The sequence below is a fragment of the Meles meles genome, chromosome 1 (assembly GCF_922984935.1).
Source record: "Meles meles chromosome 1, mMelMel3.1 paternal haplotype, whole genome shotgun sequence".
NCBI classification, from domain to species: Eukaryota; Metazoa; Chordata; class Mammalia; order Carnivora; family Mustelidae; genus Meles; species Meles meles.
Genome location: NC_060066.1, coordinates 145,495,695 through 145,519,198, shown reverse-complemented (window position 1 = coordinate 145,519,198; position 23,504 = coordinate 145,495,695). Strand labels below are relative to the sequence as shown.

The 23,504-nt window shown below is 35.8% G+C and overlaps 1 protein-coding gene across 1 annotated transcript; it reads left to right on the top strand.

Moving 5' to 3' along the window:
- The first annotated feature begins 369 nt into the window (after positions 1-369).
- Positions 370-23,349, top strand: RPF1 (ribosome production factor 1 homolog). The gene is made up of 9 exons (XM_046019942.1): positions 370-613; positions 2,037-2,093; positions 3,751-3,831; positions 13,702-13,797; positions 14,342-14,495; positions 21,485-21,567; positions 21,994-22,175; positions 22,371-22,497; positions 23,128-23,349. Exons 1-9 carry the CDS (start codon positions 386-388, stop codon positions 23,167-23,169), a joined length of 1,050 nt encoding a protein of 349 aa, XP_045875898.1. The 5' UTR covers positions 370-385; the 3' UTR covers positions 23,170-23,349.
- The last annotated feature ends 155 nt before the right edge of the window (positions 23,350-23,504 follow it).

Sequence of the window (23,504 nt, the reverse complement as noted above, 5' to 3'; positions counted from 1 at the left end):
TTCCTCAAAGCTAAATTTCGCCATTTTTTTTTTTTTTTTTTAAGATTTTTATATATTAAGAGACAGAACTAGAGAGAATGAGCGTGGGGGGGTTGGGGGTGGAGCAGAGGTGGAATGAGATTCCCCGCTAAGCGGGACGTAATGAGGGGCTCAATTCCAGAATTCAGGGATCATGACCTGAGCTGAAGGCGGACGATTAACCCCTAACAAAAGGAGCCACTCCGGCGCCCCTAAATTTTGCCACCTTCTTAAAGGGCTAAAAAAATCACAAAGTAGTCCACCTTTCTCTTTAAGAACTTTTTGACCCCGGAAGTAAAAGGTTAAGTGAGGGAGTCACGGGGGGAAGCTGTTTCCGTTTCCGTACAGACGCCTGGAAGCAAACACCATGGCGAAGACCGCGGATAACAGCGGCAGCGGAGGAAAGAAAGGCCTGAAACGGAAAGCGGCCGCCGAAGAACCCCAGGAGGCTGCAGTCGCTGAGGATGGAGCGACGGAAAGCGGGGTCCAACCTCCGAAAGCTACTGCCTTCCCCCCAGGCTTCAGCATTTCGGAAATTAAGAACAAACAACGGCGACATTTAATGTTCACGCGGTGGAAACAGCAGCAACGTAAGGTAGGACGGGGCGGAGGCGGCCGGGCGCATGCGCCGCATCACTCACGCGCGCGAGTGGCGGTGGGGCGGGGAATAGCATTTGTGTGGTCGCCCTTTCTTGGCGTGGCAGAGGAGGTAATTAATCTGGAGGAGTGAGGCTGAAGTTCTGGTGTCTTGGTCCCCTCGCATTGCTTTGGAGACATTCTCTAGGTTTCAGCTTTTTGTCTGCGCGTCAAGGATTCTCTTCCTTTTCAGCCTCTCTAGGTTCTCCCTCTGAGAATGAAAGCAGGAAGTCCCGGAAATGAAAATATCCCTCCAGACCTGAAACGCGAAATTCTCCCATCTCTGTGTTTCGCCCAGTCCGCCCAACTTTGGCTGATTCCTAGAATCCGTAAAACGGGCACTGCATAAACCCAAAGTGATGCTTCTCTGATTCCTGGACTCTCACCGAAATTATTTATGCAAAGTTTCTAGTAGTGGTATTTATAGCGTTGTCTTCATACTGTTTTACGGATAAATATGAAGAGATAAATAAAACTCAAGGTCACAGTGCTTATCTGTGGTTAAATTGCAATTGGAAGCAAGCATCTGTTTATCTTTGTACATTGTAAAAGTTCACGCACATAATATTCTTTTCACTTGCCTGGCTCCTCTTACTAGATAGTGGATTTTTTTAGGCCGTGGATTGTGCCTTACTCATAAGCGCCAGAGTGCTATTGGAATATATACTCTAACTCACTCTAGGAGAGCGGGTTTGCGGGAAGGGTCTCCTAGAAGTCTTCTTGACACTAATCTGAAACTTGATGAGGGGTGGAGGGTAGATAGGCACGGGGGGCGGGGTGAGTACTTTCTGTTGTGTATTAAGTATTCTATTCAGAAATCTCGGGAAGGTACAGATTTACAGTAATTACAGGTGTAATTCACCCTGCAAGTTCTTAATAATTTTGAAAGCATATTTTGATTGTAAGATTTATGGATAATAAATGGTGGTTTATTGGAAGCAATCTGAAAATGTATCTCCCATTCTCATTTATTTTTAGTACTTTCCGAAAGAAGCAAGCAGCATACCCATGGTTTTCTTTAGAACACAACTTACTAGGAAGTCAAAATGAAATAAGAAAAACTTGTTAACTTTTTTAAGCATACGTTTTACATTTTTACTTAAGTTGAGACTTTATAGTTAAAGATAAAGCTAGTAAAACTTTAAATATTTGAGCTTGCCAATTTAGATCTTTTTTAAGGAGCAAGATATTTATGTTTTATTGGTTGGCCAGCTTATTTGGTTTACAATAATTTAGGTATGAAAATCTGTGTTAGGATGTTTAATACATTACAAATATTTCTCAGTTTAAGTATTCATAGCATTAGTAATGTATAGTTTTAGTATGTGTTTGTGATGTAACTGGTGTTTTCTCAATATTGTTCTTGTCTTTAAACTTTTTAGGAAAAGTTGGCAATTAAGAAAAAACTGAAGAAAGAGAGAGAAGCTCTTGGTGATAAGGTAAATAAAATCTTTAGCCATCTGCTTTCTGTCTTATGTTGAGGAATGCTCTCTGATATTTATGTTGTATCACTTTCTTTTAAATTTATTATGAAATATTACCAGTGTATAAAAGACGTGAAAATAAAATAACAAACCCCTTTATATTCTCTACCCAGCTTAGAAACAGTGCATTGGCAAATAATATTCAGAGTCTTTTGTATGCTTTTTCCTGATTGCTTTCCCCTCTAAAGATAACCACTTATGAAATTGCCGTGTTTTGTTCCCGTGCACTTCTTTTTTTGTGTTCCTAAATGATGAAAACAATAGTGGTGTTTTGCATTTTTTTCAAAATTTCACATAAATGGTATGTCTGCTTCAGTGTACTTATTTTACTTAGTTTTATGTGTTTGAGAGACACAGACTCATCTTCCTTACTTTGGGAATTGGGAAGCTCTCCAGTCTAGTACTTGCCAGACTTGCCAGTATTAGACAGTTTTGATGTGCAGAATCCTATCAGGCAACATTAGTCTCAACTCTCAGTACTCAGTCAATTACAGCAAATATGCCAATCATCATTTGGAAATTTCACCATTCTTGTTTCTTTGACTGAAAGATAACTTCCTAGAATTGCCTCCTTTAAAAAAATTTTTTTAGACTCAGTATTTGTTTCATAGAATAATAAAATCCCAAATAGTTTATCAGTTCATACTTCTTCATATCTCTGCTAGCATACATATGTTTTGAATTTATTTTAGTCAGTGTGTGCTTACAGTTGTCTGTTCCTTCTCCTTACCATTTCATTTACAAATTTTTTGGTCTAAGGTGAGTGTGCATGTTGCCAGTTCTAACAGTATTCCGTTACGTTGAAGTATCGTAGTCATTAACTTTTTGTATGATATTTGCCCTATTTGCTATTCATTTCCACTAATAATAGTGCTGCTGCATTTTTTATATAACTTGCTCCTCCCTTTCATTCCTTACTGTAAATGCCTCAAACTTTCTACTTCAGTAGATAGACTTGTAGCTTTGTTATATCTGCATAGCTTTCTGGAAGTACTGGAATAAAGCTGCATGTAGATATACCTTTGTACAGCTGACCCCGGAACAACATGGAGGTTGGGTTCCAGACCATCTCCACTCCTGCACAGTTAAAAGTCCCCAAAACTTAACTGCTAATACCCCACTATTGATCTGAAGTCTCACTGAGTAAATAATCAGTTAACACATATTTTATATGTTATATGCATTATATGCTACTGTAAAATAAGCTAAAGAAAATGTTATTCAGAAAATAAGAGAAAATACATTTATAATCTTGTACTGTAAATTCATGTGTAAGTGGGCCTGCACAGTTCAAATCCATGTTGTTTAAGGGTGAACTGTAATTTTTGTCATTATGTTTAATAGTCTTCTTAGTGGATAATTCTTTTAACTCCAGTTTCTTCTTTCAGGTACTTTTGCATGGTATTAAGTCATTTCATTCAGTTAGCATTTCTTCTAGGATGTTTATATCTCTGCTCAGAGTTAAAAACCTCCTACTCAGTATTATTGGGATGAATGAGGAACAGATTTGGTTTTTGGATTATTTGGAAATTTCTGTTATTCTTCCCCAATCAGACTGCAAAATTAGTAATGTAAATTGCTTCTAAAAACTTAATTTTTTTTCTTTATTTAGGCTCCACCGAAGCCTGTACCAAAGACCATTGACAACCAGAGAGTATATGATGAAACTGTAGTAGACCCTAATGATGAAGAGGTAATGTTATAAGTCTTAAATAAATTTGGATGGCCACAGTTGATAAATCATTTGTTCACATATTGACACTTAAAAGTACTGGCTGGTGAAATTGTATAATGGACTGATTCAGCTATAATGTTGGCATATTATTTGCTATAGATTATGTCATAATTGAATTTCTCAAATGTTCTAGAAAAAGGCAGAAAATAGAAATATATTTCTTTTTTTTTTTTTTTTTTTAATTTATTTATTTATTTATTTGACAGAGAGAAATCACAAGTAGGCAGAGAGGCAGGCACAGAGAGAGAGGAGGAAGCAGGCTGTCCGCAGAGCGGAGAGCCCGATGCGGGGGATCGATCCCAGAACCCTGGGATCATGACCTGAGCTGAAGGCAGAGGCTTTAGCCCACTGAGCCACCCAGGCGCCCCCTAGAAATATATTTCTATTCTCTAGAAATGTATGATGTTTTATGCCTAGGTAAACTTTTGCCATTTAGTATCTTATATAGTACTTCTGTTTTTAATATCATTCGAAAAGCATTACTCATACTGTAGATTTTTGTAGTATTAGACATTTTGATATAAGGATTACATTTGGTGATATTTTCTGTGCCCTCATAAAACTCTTGATTTCAAGATTATCATCCACTTGTCACTTTTCACATTTTCCCTTTATTTGGTAACAGTACAGTGAGAGAATCAAGGGTTTTAAACTTTTTTTTTTGTATAGCAGATTTGGTTTTGGTTACATTTGCTCTCAAATAGTACTATTTTTGACATTCCTTAACATTTCTAGATAGTCATTCATTCATTCAGTCTGTCAGTCTTCTAGCAAATGTTTATTGATCATCTGCTGTGTAGTGGGATCTTGGATTCCACCAGTGGACCAAACACTCTGCCATATATACACACAAAATATCAGCCCACCCAGAACTTGTATTCTAGGGAGAGAGATAAACAATGAACATAATAAAATAAATTATGTGTTAGCAGGTGACAGATTACTATAGTTAAAAACTAGGGTGAAAGAGGGGTGTCTGGGTGGCTCAGTCAGTTAAGCATCCAACTTGATTTCAGCTCAGGTCATGATGTCAAGGTTGTGAAATCGAGCTCCAGGTCAGACTCTGGTTAGCAGGGAGTCTGAGATTTTCTCTCTCCCTCTCTTTGCACATGTGCGTGCTCTCTCTCTTCCCCCGAAATAAATAAATCTTTAAAAAGAATCTGGATAAAGTAGATTGAGGACTACTTGAAGTAGAGAGAGTTTGTGATTTTGTATGTATGGGAGTATGTGTGTGTGTGTGTGTGTATGTGTACGATTTATTTAGTTTTACATAATTTCAGACTTAATAGAAAAGTAGGAATTCATGTATGCCCTTCACCTAGATTTCCTAAATTTTAAATTGTACCACACATGCTTTTCTTCTGTATTCTCTGAAATGCTTGAGAATAAATGGTGGGCATAAAGCCTGTTTACTCCTATATAATCTGGTGGATTTTACTTGTAAACAAGTGTGTTTTTCTTAATAAGCACAGAGTATAGTTATCAAAATCACAGAATTAACATCGATTATTATCTAGTCTAGACAGCTTATTCAGATGTCTACAGTTGTCCAAATGGCATCATTTTTAGCAAAAGATAAATTCCAGCTCATGGATTCAATTCTATTATGACTTTAACCTCTGTTAATTTGGAACAGGTCCTCGGAATTTCTTTGTTTTTAATGACATTAACATTTTTGAAGAGTACAATCCAGGTATTTTTATGGAATGTCACTTAATATGAGTTTCATATTTGCTCATGATTATGTTCGGTTTATATATTTTTGACAGGTATATGTCAGATATGATCTTATATTCTTTTTGATGCTCTTATTAAGAGTCATATATTGTTGATTTTCCCATTATAGCTTCTGTTTTTCCCTTTGTAATAAGTATTTGGGAGAGGGTATACTTTGAGATTATGTAAATGTGTACTATTCAAACTTTCACTCAAAATTTTGCAATTACAAATAATTTTTTCCAGTCTAATGGGTGATTGTATCTCAGTGTAGTTTTAATTTTTTGCTCACTTGTTGTGAATGAGGTTGAAGATCTTTTTATGCTTTTTTTCTTTTTAATCAATTGTTCATATCTAGTGGCCATTTTTTTGTTGATTAGGGTTGCAGTTCTATATAATGATTGTCAGGGTAGGCTTCATTGAGAAGATGACCTTTTAGCAAAGACTTGAAGGATATAGAGAAATCAGCTATTTTTGGATGTAAAGAAATTGGCCTCCTTGCAGTTCTGCCCCACTTGGTTTCCAAGGAATGACCAGTGTAAAAACTAGTGCATAAACAGTGCAAAAGTTCTAAGGCAGGAGGAGCAAGCTCAGTATGTTTTTGAAGAACAGCAAGGAAGTCAGTATGCTGAAATTAAGTGAGCAAGAGAGAGGGTTATAGAAGAAGGGCCAGTATTGGGAAGAGCAGAGGCCAGAGCAGTGGCTTGGTTGACCGTCATGAGGACATAGGGATTTTATACTTAGTGCAGTGAACCATTGGATGTTTTGAACAGAGGTATGATATGATCACACTTAATTTTTAATAGTAATTGGTTGCTATAGTGAGAATGTAATTTAGAGAGGGGGAAATAGATACTTAGGAAGCTACTGAAGTAATCCAAGATTATGATAATGATTTGGGCTATAGTGTTTACAGTGGGTGTTGAGAATCAGTTTGATTCTAAGTTTGGATTTTTCCCCCAGGTATATTTTGAAATTAGAGCCAGTAGAATTTCTTGATAGATAGGAAGTGGGATGTGAGGAAAAAGAGGATTCAAAGGTGGTATTGAGGTTTTTAGCCTGAATAATTAATTAGAAGGATAGAAGGATGGAATTGTCATTGACAAGATATGGAAGGGATCTTCACTGGAGATAAATTGGAATTCACAGGTGTTTAGAGGCTACATATATATGAAATTTTCCTATTTACCTAGGGGAGAATTTGTTAGGTCGTGAGGTGTGTAAATATTCACCTTTATATGGTGGTGCCAAAATGTTTTCCAAACTAGTGCTTGTATCATTTTTTCACTTGCACAGAGTAAGGGCAGTGTTTCTGGCCATCTGCATTCTGACCAATACTTTGGTAGCGATAAAGGACTATCTCATTGTGGTTTGAGTTTGCATTTCCTTGATTCCTAATGCGGTTGAGCATCTTTACATGTATGCACTGTGTTTTGCTAAAGTTATGCCACCTCATGTCTTTTGCCCAGTTTTTTTAATCCTATAGTATATTTTACTGATTTGTAGAACTTCTTTTTATATTTTGGATACTAATCTTTTATATTTAAGTATCTTCCAATTTGTGGATGCTCTTTTTACTTTTTCTGTGCTGTCTTTGGTGAATAAAAATCCTTAATACAGTTGAGTTTAAAAGTTTTTTAAGGGGCGCCTGGGTGACTCAGTGGGTTAAAGCCTCTGCCTTCGGCTCAGGTCATGATCCCAGGGTCCTGGGATCAAGCCCCGCATCGGGCTCTCTGCTCTGCAGGGAACCTGCTTCCTCCTCTCTCTCTGCCTGCCTCCCTGCCTAGTTGTGATTTCTCTCTGTCAAATAAATAAAATATTTTAAAAAAAAATTTTTTTAATATTTAATGTTTTTTTGGTCCGATTTAGGAAATCTTTATCCTGTGATCATATGTTCTCTCTCTCTCTTTTTTTTTTTTTTTTCTTAAAAAAATTGAGTGGATTTTCGCATTTATGTGCTTAATCATCAGGAATTCATTTCTTTTTTTGGCATGAGAAAAAAAAACAATTTTTCTTTCTTCCCCTGCCCCATTTCCTGCCCCCACCATATGTAACCTGTTTCCCCAGCACCATTTTTCCAGTAGTGCAACCTTTCCCACAGTGTATTATAATGCTGTGTCATAAATCAAGTATCCATATATACTTGGCCTTTTTTCTGAGCAACTGGTCAGTTTTTGCTTTATCACATATTTATTTTCTAATTTATTTCTTTTCATGCTAAGTTTTGATATCTGTTAGAGCAGAATGCCCCTCTCCACCCCCATCCTCTAATCTCTCTCTTCAGGAGTATTCACTTTGTGAACCTTTGGTCTGGCCATATAAAATTATAAATCATGTTAAAGTAGATAAGTTAGGGGTTCTATTTTTATATATATATATATATATATATATATATATTTTTTTTTTTTTAGGTAGGTCTTCTGTACAAAAAATGCATTTCAGTGAATTTTATAATTTCTTCATGCAAGTTTTTTCATAAATCTTGTTAGAGCTATTGCTGGATATTTTGTGTTTTTTATTAGTGTAAATCAACATTTCTGAAAATTGTTTTATTTGCTGATTTATAAAAATCCAAATTTGTTTCTTATAATTTGTTTAAATATTGTTTTCATTTCATGCTTAGCTAATCATTTCTGCAAATAACTTTCAGTCCATTGATAATTTCTTTTGTGCTGACTAGAACCTCCAGCATGTCAAATACATAGAAATAGCAATAGTGTTATCTGTGCCATGTTCCTAATTTTAAAGAGAATACTTCTAACATGTATCATTAATGTTTGTGTCTTTAATGGTAGATTCTTCTTATTAGTTAAGGAAAATCCATTTATTTGCTTGCTGGCAGGGTTGTTTGTTTTATCATGAACGAATGTAAAATGTTACAGGCGCTTTTTCTGCAATTGTTGAGATAAATATGTACTTTTTCTCTGCAAATATTGAGATGAATGCAGTTTTTCTCTTTTATTGTGTGAATGTAGAAAATGAAATAGATTTTCTAATGTTAAATCTCTTGCATTCTTGGAATAAATTCAATTTAATTAAGATGTTTTGTCTTTTTCACATTGTTTTGGTTTGTCAGTCCTCTGTTTAGAATATGTATATCTGTATTTATAAGGAGACTGCAGTAATGCTCCTTTCCATTCCTAATATTATTTATTTGGGCTTTTTACCAGAGATAATACCTATTTTGTTAACTCTTTCAAAGTACTTTTCTGATCATCGCTATTTTGAAACTTTGTTTTATTTATATCTCACCTTATCATTTATTTCTTGTTACTCTCTTGAATTTGTTCTTTTTGATTAACTTGTTTTTCATTTTCCTTTCTATAATGAGCAGTTAAGTCCACAAAATTCCCTCCTAGTACCACTTTTGGTACATCCCTCAAGTTTTAAGATGTGTTTCCTTTCTTATTGTTCAAATCTAAGTATCTTTTTATCGTGAAAGATTTATTGATTCATTCTTGTAATTTCATCAGGGCTTGGTTTGGTTTGGTTTTTCTTGATGTGTTTTATTTCATTAGTTTTTCCCCTTATTATTTCTTTTCTTCTACTTACATCAGGTTTCATTTATTCTTTTTCTAGTTCCTTAAAATGGAAGCTTACCTTACTAATTTTATACTTTAATTTCTTTTTACTATAATCACATAAAGCTATGGTTTTCCTCCTAAGCGCTGCATTAGCCATAGCCCATACATTTTGATATGTTTGTTGTGTTTTCATTTTCATTCTGTTCAAGATATTTTCTGATTTCTCTTGTGATTTCTTCTTTGGTTCATCAATTATCAAGAAGTGTGTTGTTCAGTTTCTAAATACTTGAGGATTTTGCAGGTATATTTCTGCTGTTGATTTCTAACTTAATTTTACTGTGGTTCTGGAACATACTCTGTTTGATTAGTCCTTTTCAAGTAAAGAAACTATGCTGTGTTCTAGCGCAAGATCTATTTTGATGAATGTTGTGTGTTCCTTTGGAAAACATGTATATTTTGCTGTTTCGAAGTGGATTGTTAAGAGAGTTGTTTCAAGTTGGTTGATTGTGTTGTTCCTATTTTCTGTGTACTTGCTGAATTTCTAATTCTATCAGTTACTGAGAGGATATTGAAATCTCTAATTATAATTTTTGAATTATTCATTTCTTCATTCCATTCAGTTTACTTCATGTCTTTGTGGGTTCTTTTGTTAGGTACATACCTATTTTTAAATTTTTTTTGTTTATACTTTCCTTCAGGTATGAGTCCATTTATAATTATTATATCTTCATAGTGTATTGATTTATAATCCAGTATATCCCTTGTCCCTTCCCTTAAATTGTTCATTGCAACATTCCTTTACTTAGTGTTTATTTTATCTCATTCCACTTAGCCACCTAAACTCTCTTATGGTTACTGATCTTTTTTACTATTCTTTTTTCATGCTTTTGCTTTTAATGAGTTTATATCTTTGAATTTAAAATGTCATAGTGTATGGTTGGATATTGCTCTTTTATTCAGCCTAACAATTAGTATTTAATGTTAATTATTGATGTAGTTATATTTACATCTGCCATTTTGCTTTTTTTAATATATTTTATGTATTTTTATTCTGTTCCTCCTTGACGTTTCTATTAAAAATATTTTTTATTATGCTATTTTAATTCCTTTTAATCTTTTGAGTTATATGTTTAGGATTCTTTTAGCGGTTTCTCTAGGAATTACAGCATAACTTCTTTAATTTATCACAATCTACTTCAAGTAAATACAGATATGATGCTGATAAAGTATAACAGGTTACACCAGTATGGCTTAAAAGTTTACACATAGACACACAAAAAGTCTTATGGTTACCTTTGTATTTACCTTTTTTTTTTTTTTTTTTTTTAAAGATTTTACCATTTATAGTGCTCTTCTGTTCCTTGGATCTGAGTTACCATCTGGTGTCATTTTCTTTCAATTTGTAGAATCTCCTTATGTTTTTGTTTTTATAATAGATCTAATAGCTAACTATCTCATTTTTGTTTATTTGAAAATGTGCTTATTTTGCCCTCAGTTTTGAAAGAATTTTGCAAATTAAGGAATTCTTTTTATTTATTTATTTAGTTTTTTATTTTTTTATTCATTTATTTGACAGAGAGAGAGGTAGACAGAGAGGCGGGCAGAGAGAGAGAGAGGGAAGCAGGCTCCATGCTGAGCAGAGAGCCCGATGCGGGACTCGATCCCAGGACCCTGAGATCATGACCTGAGCCGAAGGCAGCGGCTTAATCCACTGAGCCACCCAGGCGCCCCTGCAAATTAAGGAATTCTTGGTTGACTTTTTTTACTTTTAGGATTTAGAACATACACTATTACATTTTGACGTTCATAATTTCTGATGAGAATTCAGCCATTTTAATAGTTGCTCTCTTGCATATGATTTTTCTTTTTTCCTTCAAAATGTTCTGTTTTTGGCTCCTAACAGTTTGACATTGATGTGTTTATGTTACTGTTCTTTTTATCCTGTTGGGGTTCGTTGAGCTTATAGCCATATGTTGGAATTTTTCACCCATTATTTCTTCAAATACTTTTTTCTACCTTCTCTTTCCTTCAAAGACTTCCTTTTTTTTGTTTTTTGTTTTTAAGATCTTGTATTTATTTATTTGAAAGAGAGAGAAGGAGAAGGGAGAGAGAGAGAACAGACTCCCCGCTGAGCAGGGAGCCTGGCATGGGCTTGGTCATGATCTGAGCCAAAGGTAGACACTTAACGGACTGAGCTACCCATGCACCCGAAGACTTCCTTTTCACACTATTAAAATGGCTAACAGAGTCCTATAGTTTTCTGTAGTTTCTGTAGTTTTGTTCCTTTTTTAATGATTGTTTTCTCTGTTTTTCAGATTGGGTATTTATTAATCTAATTTCAAATTCATTGATTCTTTTGCCATCTTAGATCTACATTAGGCCCCTCTTTTAATTTCTTGAATATATTTATTATGGCTGCTTTGAAATTTTCACTAAATTCAACATCTAGACCTGCTCAGAGACAGTTTTTATTGGTTGCTTTTTTCCTGATTATTAGTCATACTAAGTACCTACTTTCTTGGCTGAAAGCTGGACACTCTGGACTGTTTTATTTTTTGAGTTACTGATTTTTTTGTTGTTGTTTAGTAATTTGCCTGGATTTAAACTATGTAATGACTCTATCCTCCCCATCTATCTATCTGTGTAATGACTCAATGCAAAATGAACAAATCTTTTAGAATTTCTATTAAAAAAAAAAGAAAAAGAAAGAGAGCCCAGTTGAGGAAGGCTTTATAGGATATCCGCTTTTGACAAAGAGTACTCTGGAGAAGGAAACCCTAATACAGGGTTATATATATTTTTTTGTTACATCGAGAGTTATAAATCATCATGACAAAAGACATTCAGAAAATTACAAATCTCATCTTACGGTTTCAGTGTGTGCAAGGCTAAAGGCTTTGGAGGCATGGAAACGGAACTTAGGGAGAATTTTACTCATCTTTAGTTTAAAATGTTCTTTTAGAAAGGTATTTGTTAACAAAGCAAATATAGGGCACCTGGGTGGCTCAGTGGGTTAAGGCCTCTGCCTTCGACTAAGGTCATGATCTCAGGGTCCTGGGATCAAGTCCCACATCGGGCTCTCTGCTCAGCAGGGAGCCTGCTTCCCCATCTTTCTCTGCCTGCCTCTCTACCTACTTGGGATCTCTTTCTCTGTCAAATAAATAAATAAAATCTTAAAAAAAAAAAAAAAAGCAAATATATAGTGTTGGGTTCAGAGAGCCCATGCTTTGAAGTTTAGTGAAGTCATTCTGACCTTGGCAAAAATTTGGCTTCCTTGGGAGCCCAGGAGCAGGGCCCATAAACATTAAAAGTTAAATTTCCTTTATCAGCACTATATGTCTCTACTTGTCTTTTTCTGTTTTTGTTTTTGTTTTTATTCTTTTTAATCTGCCTCCCTAGAGATTGTCCCTGTGTTTGTGTGGCTTAATGGTAAGCCTGCACTTTGGGTGGGTACTGTGTTGAGATACTTTGAGCTTCCAAACTTCTGTCAACTGAGCTGAGTGTGGGTTGAGGATTGCGTTCAAAGTTGGAGCCAGTTCTCAAGTCTCCCTGGCCTTTCATGTGAATTGGTGTCTTAGAACTCTCCCATGTGTATGTAGTTTAGCTGTCAGCCAGGGATTTTGTGGAGATTATTTCAGCCCCTCTGTGGCTCTTTCACTTTCTTAGCTCTACATTTTGACTGGTCCACATCTACCCTGAACTGGCCCAGTAACCTTGGACTAGCAAAGCAAGGGTTTTCAGACCCACCTATCCCCAATCTAGTCCACCACCCTTAGATTCAGGATTGCTGGTTCTTGCCTACCATCAAACCTAAAGTTAATAAAGTTAGTATTTTCTCAGACATGTTGATGGAAGAAATGGAATAGTTCTTAGCAAGATTCCTGATGTCCTTGCATAGCCCTAGCAATTTTTCAAGAATGAATATGGCTCAGGGCACCTGAGTGGTTCATTTGGTAAACACCTCACTCTTGATTTCAGCTCAGGTCATGATCTCAGAGTCATGAGATCAAGTCCTGCATTGGGTTCTGCTCTCAGCAGGGAGTCTGCTTGAGATTGTCTCCCTCTTCCTCTGCCCCTCCCCGTGCTTACACACACACTTTCTCAAATAAATTAATTTTAAAAGAATAAACACAGCTCAGTTTGTGTCTTGAAATTGTTTTTTGACAATTTTTTCCAGTTTTATACTTGTATTCTACAAATAGAAAATCATTTGGCGTGTTCATGTTGCCATTAATATAAGTCCCTCTTGGCTTTCTTTAAATCCCCTGTCAGTCAGGAAGGTAGTCCGTGCCATGGAATCCTGCTAGAGCTACTTTTAAAATTTTGGCCTAGTAGTAGAGTATGTTTGATATAAAATTATATTTTTTTCAGGGGCGCCTGGGTGGTTCAGTCGTTAAGCGTCTGCCTTTGGCTCAGATCATGATCCCAGGGTCCTAGGATCGAGCCCCGCATTGGCCTCTTTGCTCAGCAAGAAGCCTGCTTCTCCCTCTGCCATTCCCCCTGCTTGTGTTCCCTCTCTCGCTATGTCTCTTTCTGTCAAATAAATAAATAAAATCTTTTAAAAATTTTTATTTTTTTCTGTTCACAGGTTGCTTATGATGAAGCTACAGATGAATTTGCTTCTTACTTCAACAGACAAACTTCTCCCAAGATTCTCATCACAACATCAGATAGACCTCATGGGGTAGGCATATCAATCAGTACAGTTATTGAATTCTTAATTTTCCCACATAGACTATTTAAAAGAACTCCTTTCAGAACATCCAAGTTAAATTATTAGTAATTGCAATAGATAATACCTATGAATAAGGTAAATAAAATTACACATTTCTAAGCATGATTCTTCAGGGTAGAGTTTACCGGCCTCAGCACTATTAGCATTCTGGGCTGCATAATTTGTTATTATGGGGGTGGTTCCCTTCATTATAGAATGTTTGACAGCATGTCTGGCCTCTGTACACTAGATACCACTACCAGCCATCCCCACCACTACCACCAGTTATAACCTCTTTTGCCAAATATTCTCCAGTGGGGCATAATCACCCCCAGTTGAGAACCAGTGCTTTAGGATGATCAGCCCTTAATAAAGGATTAAATACTGTTCAGATGTCATTCTTTCCCTACCCTTGCCCTTTATTAATATCATTACTTCTTTCCTTATAAATGTATATCACTTAAGACTTTTATTCCTTCTCACCGTCAAAGATTTCTGTTATTTTGTTTTGCAGAGAACAGTACGACTCTGTGAACAGCTCTCCACAGTTATACCAAACTCACATGTTTATTACAGAAGAGGACTGGCTCTGAAAAAAATTATTCCACAGTGCATTTCAAGAGATTTCACAGATCTGATCGTTATTAATGAAGATCGTAAAACACCAAGTATCCTTTTTTGTTTTATTAAAGAAGTTTTCCTGTCTTGCTTTCATCCCCTTTTAAAATACATTTGAAAGAATAAGGAAATGTTTTCTATAACTTTAAGAACATATAATTTTTTAAGCTAGAAAATTATGTATCTATCCAAGATTCTATGACTAATTTTTTTCTTTTCATTTAGCAAGTATTCATCGAGTAAATGCTACAGGCTGACATTGTAATCCTTAGTAAAGATGGAGAAATAAATAGGAGCTTCAGGGAGTTTGTAATCGAGTAAGAGAAAATAGATAAGTAAACTAACAAAACTGTAGCGTGGATAGTTCAGTTAAAGAGAGAAATACAGGATATAGTGCACAGTCTGGTATAATTTGCCCTGGGGATATCAGGGAGGAAGGACTTGACAGAAAAAAGATGCCTAAGCTCAGTTACGGTGAATATGGGTGAATAAAGTTGAAGAAGAGTGCCCAGTGCAGATACACTATTTGTAAAGGCAGAGGCCTGATGGAGCTGACCCATCTGAAAGTAGGGGGGATCTGCAAGTAGTCTGATATGGCTAGATTTTATGTTATCAGAGGTGGTATCACAGGGTTACATTTTTGAGGCAGATATTTGAGCCCATATTATGTATTTGCTACTGTTTCAGATGCCAAGAATACTCTATTCTGTGAATCTCAGATCTGAGGCAACTGTATGACATGAACCCAAGATTTTCCTGTTTGGAGATGAGAGAGCACATAAAGATGCCTAGATTTGTTTTCGTTACTGCTGTTGTTTTCTTTATTTATCAACTAGTGCCTCTGAGCTCATTAATGTAATTTAATTTTTTAAGATTTATTTATTTATTTTTAGAGAGAGTGTGCATGAAGCAAGCAGGGAGAGGAACAGAGGAAAAGAGTGAATCCTTAAGGAACTGCCTATCCCCCACCCCAACGCTGAGTGTGGAGCCTGGCACAGGGCTCAATCCCGGGATCCCGAGATCAGGACCTGAGCCAAAATTAAGAGTTGGTAGCTTAACTAACTGAGCCACCTAGGCTCCCCTGTGTGCTTATTAATTTTGAAGATGATCATTTGCATGGGTCAAGTTATTAAAATTATTAAGGATTCATAAAAGATAGGGACAGGATTTTCCTGTTGCCAGAATAACATTTTTTTTCATGCAATGAACACTGCTTTTTTTTTTTTTTAATAATTTAAAAGCTGTGTTTTAAAAGCCTAATAAATAGCTTTTAAGGCCTTACTATTTTCAGTATAAGTTAAAGACATTATCCACTTATGTGAGTTGCTTTCCAGAGACTAAAATAGACTAAAATTAGCTTTCTAATGTGCTATTTTTGTTGGCCATATTATAGAAATTAGATTATAGGTTAATGTACCCAAAATAACTAAAATCTCTTGAATACTTAGCTATTCCAGAAGAGATATTTTTAATGTAGTTGCTGCCTTCTTAAAACTGTCTCCCAAAATAAAGTGGCAAGGTCTGTGTTCCTCTCTGGTTTTGGCAGTTAAAAAACTATTATCATTTTAAGGCTGCTAGCGGGCATTCATCAGTTCAATAGACATTGTATCCTTGTTTTAGTTTAGGTATTTTATATAGGCACCAAGTTTCACTTAACACCATCTGTTGCCTTTAGAAAGCTTATGTTCTCTTTTCCTTATAAAATATATTGTCTTTTTCCCAAAATGTATTGATACCTTGTAGGATAAATTCATATCATTAAGGTACCATCAGTAAAAAGACCAAATTTATATTAAGGAATAACTAGACTAATTAATTCAAGTGTAAGATTATATTCCTATACACATAAATATATATATGCACACACACATAAGCGTGTGATGGGTATCCCATGATTGTAAGTTTTAAGTATGGAATTATGCAGTTTTTAAAAGTCCTAATGAATAGAATTTTTTTAAGTATAATCTTGCCTGGATGTTGATTTTTTTTTTTTTTTTTGAGGTTTTATTATTTGAGAGAGAGAGTATCAGAGATAGTGAGAGAGAGCACAGGCTGGGACGAGAGGGAGATACAAGCCTCTGCTGAGCAGGAAGCCTGACATGGGGTTCGATCCCAGGACCCTGGGACCATGACCTGAGCCGAAGGCACTTAACCTACTGAACCACCCAGGTGCCCCTGGATGTTGATTTTTATAATTTCAAAGATACTTCATTTTCTTTCCTATTTGATATGTAGTAATGCAGTTGATGGCAAAGTGTTTGAAGAAGCTAGGAAAGCAGACCTCCTAAATTGCTTTTGTGTTCTCTTAAAAGAGAATGGTCTTTAAGACTAATAAGGACATTGGTAAGGGGCAATGGAAGTCCATCTTGGTTAAAAAGATTTAAGGCCTAGAAACTTTGAATAAGGTCACATATCCTGCTTTCAAAGAATATCTGCACAAACTTGTAAATGAGACTTTGCTACTCTGAGGAAGATAATAAGGCAGGCAAATGGAAGGAGAGGGAAAGAGGACTGCTAGTTAGTATTTGCCATGATCCAGGAAAAAAAAAAACGTAGAATAATTTAAAGGCGAATAATTTGTAGGCATATATTAGAAATGTTAGTGTGATTCCTAGAGGCTTAACATGGGCTTACAAATAATAAGTCATGATTCCTAATGATGACACTTGGAGAAAAGTTGAAAGAATTGAGGATATTTGACCTGTAGGAAATTAGAATATGGGGGCATGGTAAGATACTGGAAGGGCTGCTGTAAAAGAATAGTGCCACATGGTGGAAATTTATGGAGATGCGAACTTTTTATTTCCTCTACAAAAGAGCTTTGTCAACTGTCTAAACTGTAATCTAGTGGCTTTGGGTCAGACAGGTGTGATGTCAGATACAGACTTCATTACTTGCTGCTTTTGTAATTTTGTCAAGTTTCTTGGGTACTTGGTTTTCTCATAATTTAAAATAAGAGATAGTACCAAATCTTTAGGGTTCCTGCAAAGATCACGTTAAGTGTATGTTTCCAAGGCTTAATGCCTGGTTTGTTGTAGGCATTTTAGTAAATGTTATGGTATAGGGGAAAGCATGGAAGTTTTTTCTGGAGAGACCTATATCCTCTATTTGGTATTTCTAAATGGAAATTTGAGATAGGTAAGTCTTTGTGCTGTACTTTTGGCAACTTGTAAACTGTTTTGCATTCTTGACCTTTGGGAAGGTATTTAAAGTTTCACCTCAGTCTTTATAACAGAATGCCTCCTATGCATTAGGGTTTGTGCACAGGTGTGATCCCACCCTTAAGGTCTGCCACCTAGCTCTGAAATTTGGGCTAATCTGCCTAACCCATCTCAGCCCCTTTTCCTTGTTACTGAAATAGGGATAATGATTCCTGTTCTTCATGGTTTATGTTAGGAATTAGCAGTAACATAAGGAAAGCTTTTTGTACAGTGCAGGTACTTAGGAATTGATAATTTTGGATTTTGTAGTTTTGACAAACAATTTAGTGGGGATGTTTTAGGAAGGATTCAAGTCTTGATTTAGGTTAGAAGAAATTACCATTACCTAACCGCCTGAGATTTCATGACTTTTTTCAGTGTGCAAATGATCCAGAAATTCTTTTTGGCTATACCTCATGAAATTTGAGAAGTCAGGAAGAATTCAAATATTACTGATAATCTGCTGTGTAGTATGCACTAGTATTTATCAGTAAGAAGTCTGTTTTCTAAGAGTTAACAGATTAGTTTGGAAGAAGGTCATTTACATGATTATAACTCAAATAAGTGACAGGTGCTAAAGTTAAGTAACAGTGACAGGTGAGATTTAAAGCTTAATTTTAGCTGTATAAAAAGAGGTGGCATTTGAAGTGGGCTTCAACAGTACTGCACTTCTTGATCAAGTTGCTTCAGTCCCAGCATGGCAAGCTCCTTCCCTAGAAGACCAGCACCATGTCTCCTGACCAGAGTTCTGCATGGGTTCAGTTCTAGCGGAAGTACTGTCAGGTCTCACTTCACAAACAGATCAGAGCACACCTAGTTAAAACTCACCACATTCTGGCCAAGGACCAAATACTGCCCACAGCAGGCAAGGAGAGTATCTGCAGATAATTGGCCTAAAGGACAGAGCAGCCAAAACACAACAGTAGAGCACAGACCAGAGACACTCCCCTCAAGTGCCAGGCCCTGGACCTTATAGGACCTCTTCTTCTAAAGCCATTACTATTTGGAGCAGGAAACGTAATGGGCTTTCTAACACAAAAGAAGGCAGAGACTTTGACAAAATGCCAGATGGAGAAATTTATCCCAAATGAAAGAAGATAATGTCACAGCTAGAGATCTAAGTGAAACAGATAAAAGTAACACGTCTGCTAGAGAATTTAAAACAACAATCAAGGATATTCACTGGGCTTGAGAAAAAGATGGAAGATTTCAGGAATGTCTGTACCACAGAGATTAAAGAGTCAGAAATGAAAAAATGTAATAACTGAGATTGGAAACAGTCTGGATACAATAAACACAAGGCCGGAAGAGGCAGAAGGATGGATAAATGATACAGAAGACACAAAATAATGGGAAATAAGCTGAACAAAAGAGTTGCAGAACATGAGGACAGATTTAGGGAATTGAGTGACTCCATCAAACTTAATAATACCTATAGAGTGCCAGAAAAAGAGAGAGGAAAAAGGGCAGAAAATTAATTTGAAGAAATAATAGTTGAAACTTCCCTAATCTGGGGAAGGTAATAGGCATCCACATCCAGGGGGCACATAGAACTCCCATCAAAATCAACAAAAGCAGGCCAACACCAAGATACATTGTAATTAAATTTTCAAAATATAGTGATAAAAAAGGTCTTAAAAACCAGTAAGACAAAAGAAGCCCCTAACTTAAAAGGGAAGACTCGGTGCAGATTTCTCACCAAACTTGGCAAGGCAGAAGGTAGTGGCATGGTATATTCAAAGTGCTGAATGGGAAAAATATTCAACCAATAATGTTCATTCTGTCCAGCAAGGCTATCATTCAGAATAGGAGAAAGGGTTTCCCAAACAAAAACTTAAAGTAGTTTGTGACCACTAGACCAGTCCTGCAAGAAATATTAAAGGGGACTCTGAGTAGAAAAATCTCCAGAAACAGTGACAAAACAAGTAGTAAAATGGCACTAAATACATATCTATTAGTAATTACTCTGTGTAAATGGACTCAACGCTCTAATCAAAAGATACACAGGTTCAGAATGGATAGAGAAATAAGACCCATCTTTATGCTGCCTACAAGAGACCCATTTTAGACCTAAAGACACCTGCAGATTGAATGTGAGAGGATGGAGAAACATTCATCAAGCGAATGGATGTCAAAAAAACAAAAACAAAAACAAAAACTGGAGTAGCAATGCTTATATCAGACTTAAAACTGGACTTTAAACCAAAGACTGTAATGAGATGTAGAAGAGCACTGTATCATAATGAAAGGGGACAGTTGAACAAGATCTAACAATTGTAAATACGCATCCAACATGGGTGCACCTGCATGTATAAAACAGTAACAAACATAAAGGAACTCATTGGTGAAGTGGGCCTTAGTAGATGAGTTAAATATTGCAGGTATCTGAAATAGCATGAACAAAAAATACATAGTAGGATTAATATGTGTGGTGTACAAGAGATTGTGTCAGTGCCTACCAGTTAGGAAACATAGGGAGGCATAAAGGGAGATTATAAAGATTGTTTGGGGCCACATGAGAGCTGTACTGATGTCTTTGTTCTCTAGGTGAGCAGTGGTGAGAGTAGTATGAAATTAGCTACAGCTGTCAAGACTCAAGGTATATCTAGTTTGTTTTTCACTTAGCATGAGAAACCATTGTACAGATAAAATGAGAGTTGCATTCTATATCTTATTACATATAAACTTGATTTACAGTCTTAGAAAATGAACTTGGAATGGTGAGAGAGGTCAGACCAATGTTTTAATGTAGGTGGAATTCTCAAGGACCTCAACTAAGAATAGCAGTAAGGGTAAAGAGGAGGCTATGGAAGCGAGGAATTTATGAGAGTAAAAGCATTAAATAGGATTTGGTAAGGGAAGGAGGAAGTTGAAGATAACCCATGGGCTAATGGGAGAATGTGTTTTTGCCTTTTTTTTTTTTTTTAAATGGTTGAATGTTGATGCCTTTATAGAAAGATGGCAACATCTATTTTGTAAAACTGTGCAGATAATTTGGAATAGTTTGATTCTGACCTCTTTAAAGGTTCAGTATTTGGAAGAATCAAATTGTGTTACGAAGACTTGAGGAATGTTGTATAGGTAGCTGCATTTCAGACCTTTAAAGCCCTTGGGCTGCTAACCCTACCAATTGAAGTATACTTAATTTATAGTTTAGTGTGTCTGGCAGAAGTCTCTGTAGTAGATCATCAGTAAGTGGTTATTAATTAGTTGATTTTAATTTGTGGCACAGTAATCCCAAGAATTAAGAACTCGTGTTTTGAGAAATATTATAACCTTGATTTCAAGAAGAGGGCTGAGTTTCTAGTCTTATGGGACAGTATTCAAAGCTGAGAGCTTATATTAACCCTGCAAATCTATAGAAAATATACATATAAGTGTGTGTATATTTTTATGTATAAAAGTGCTTTTAGGGTTATAAGGCCTCTGAACATGGAGGTAAACTTTTTTGTTTGCAGTGCTAAAATTGTGCTAGAATCCCATCTTGTTTTACCATTCCTGTTAGGGTATGGGCATAAGCTCTTTTCACCTAGTTTAGTTGAATACCCAACATACCCTGTTGAGGGTGATGACTCATTTGTTACATTGTGAAGAGAAAAAGTGGGACTACTATAGCTTAATCTGTTGGTGGTTTTTGTTTGTTTTTTTTAATATTTGGGTTGACTTATGGGGCTTTAGTTTTGAGTATGATAAGGAAATGTTAACCCAGAAGCATACACGCATCTACCTCTTCACCTAGCTACAAATTTTAGGAGCCTTTGGACATACAGAGGACCAGTTATTTATACAATTTAAGATTTAAATTACAGAGTTCAATGTGTTCTTAGCTTTCTGAACAGATGGATTAATTCTAAGTCACTTGCCAAATGGCCCAACTGCTCATTTTAAAATGAGCAGTGTTCGTTTGCGTAAAGAAATTAAGGTAAGTTTTATTCATTCCTAATTGGCTTTGATCTGCTTGCAGTATATGCTTAGTCAGCTCTAACTTACAGATTGAATTGCTTTTATAATGGCATTTGTCCTTCTGCTTAAATCAAGTTTTATCTACTGGCACTTTTCTTAGGAGATTGTAATTGAGTTATGGCATACAGGCAGTAGCCTTCATTACTATGAAACAGGTTACTTTCTAGTAGGACTTCTTGGTACAGTCACTGCAAATAATTTTAGATCTGTTTTATTATTTCATGAGACTGGTAAGTCATACGTGATAGTTTGTCATCAAGAAAGACACCTTTAAAATTTTTCAGTTTGTCACATAAATTCTGAAACTTGAACTTGCAATATCAGGATACAGATTAATTCCTTGTTGTGGTGGTTTTTTTTTGTTTGTTTTTTGTTTTTTCCCCAGAGAAGAGGGAAGGACCCTACAGAACACACACCTGAAATAATTTTGAATAACTTTACAACGAGGCTGGGTCATTCAGTTGGACGTATGTTTGCATCTCTCTTTCCCCATAATCCGCAGTTTATTGGAAGGCAGGTTGCCACATTCCACAATCAGCGGGATTATATCTTCTTCAGATTTCATAGGTGAGGAAGGTACTTTAACTCCTTCCTTTAACTTTGACTTAAATCATGAAATACATTTCAGTGTAAACATGTTTTCTACTATATTGTGATAAGTATCATAGATGAGAAATAAATTTTCTTTTGAACTCTATCACATTGAAGAAATTACATTTGATTCAGACTGTTTTTCCTTAATTCTTTCATTTATCTTTGAAGGTACATATTCAAGAGTGAAAAGAAAGTGGGAATTCAAGAACTTGGACCACGTTTTACCTTAAAATTAAGATCTCTTCAGAAAGGAACCTTTGATTCTAAATATGGAGAATATGAATGGGTCCATAAGGTAACGTGCCTTATTTCAAAAGCCACTTAGATCATTTTGAACGGAATGAGAAGGAAGCATACTTTATGCTTTGAGTACTTACATCTCAAGTTATGCTTCTGACATCCGTAAGTTCAAAAGAGCGAATCTCTGATAAGGTATTTTGGTCTGGTGATGAACCCTGGTTCATTTGAATTATCCTAAAGATCAGTGGCCCTCGAAAGTGGACCAGCAGCATCACCTAGAATTAGGAAGGCAGATTGTTGGGCCACAGACCTACCAAATCAGCAGCTTAGGGAATGGGGCCCAGCACTCTTTTATAAACCAGTGTTATGATTCTCTGTTTGAAAACTATTGCTGTAGACATTTTGTAGAAGTTTGGGGATCATTTAAATCAGAAATAAAAACTTCAGCATTTTAAAACCCATCTCTTTCCTAGTAAGCAACAGTTCACTTAGGTATGATTTTTATTTCAAAATTTTATATATATTATACACACACATATTAGAACAGTAATTTCTAATACTTTTATTAGACCTAGACGGTTCAGTCTCTGAAATGGACCCAGAAGGTTTTTTTGTGTTTTGTTTTGTTTTTAGGATTGTTAACCTATAAATTGTTTACTTTTTTTTTTTCCCCTTCTAATTTCAGCCCCGGGAAATGGATACAAGTAGAAGAAAATTCCACTTATGAAATACTAAAGGAATAGTATTGAATTGTGCTAAATGGACCTATCTTGAATTTATGACAGAAGACCCTTTTCAGAATGTCATTTACTGGTTTCATAAACCTTTTCACGTGTGGACAAAATACCAAGTGCCATGAATTACCATTCACTAGTAAATGCAAATAAAAGTCATTTTGGTGAATTTAGAAGTTGCAGCTTAAGTATCCTAACAATCCTTTTTTGTAGGTAATTTTAAGCTGGAATCAAGGTTCAAACTAACTTTCCCATGTGTACTTTCATGGAACATGTGGTCTGGAGAGAAAATAGAACAGTTCTTGGTAGACACTAACCCAGTGGTTTT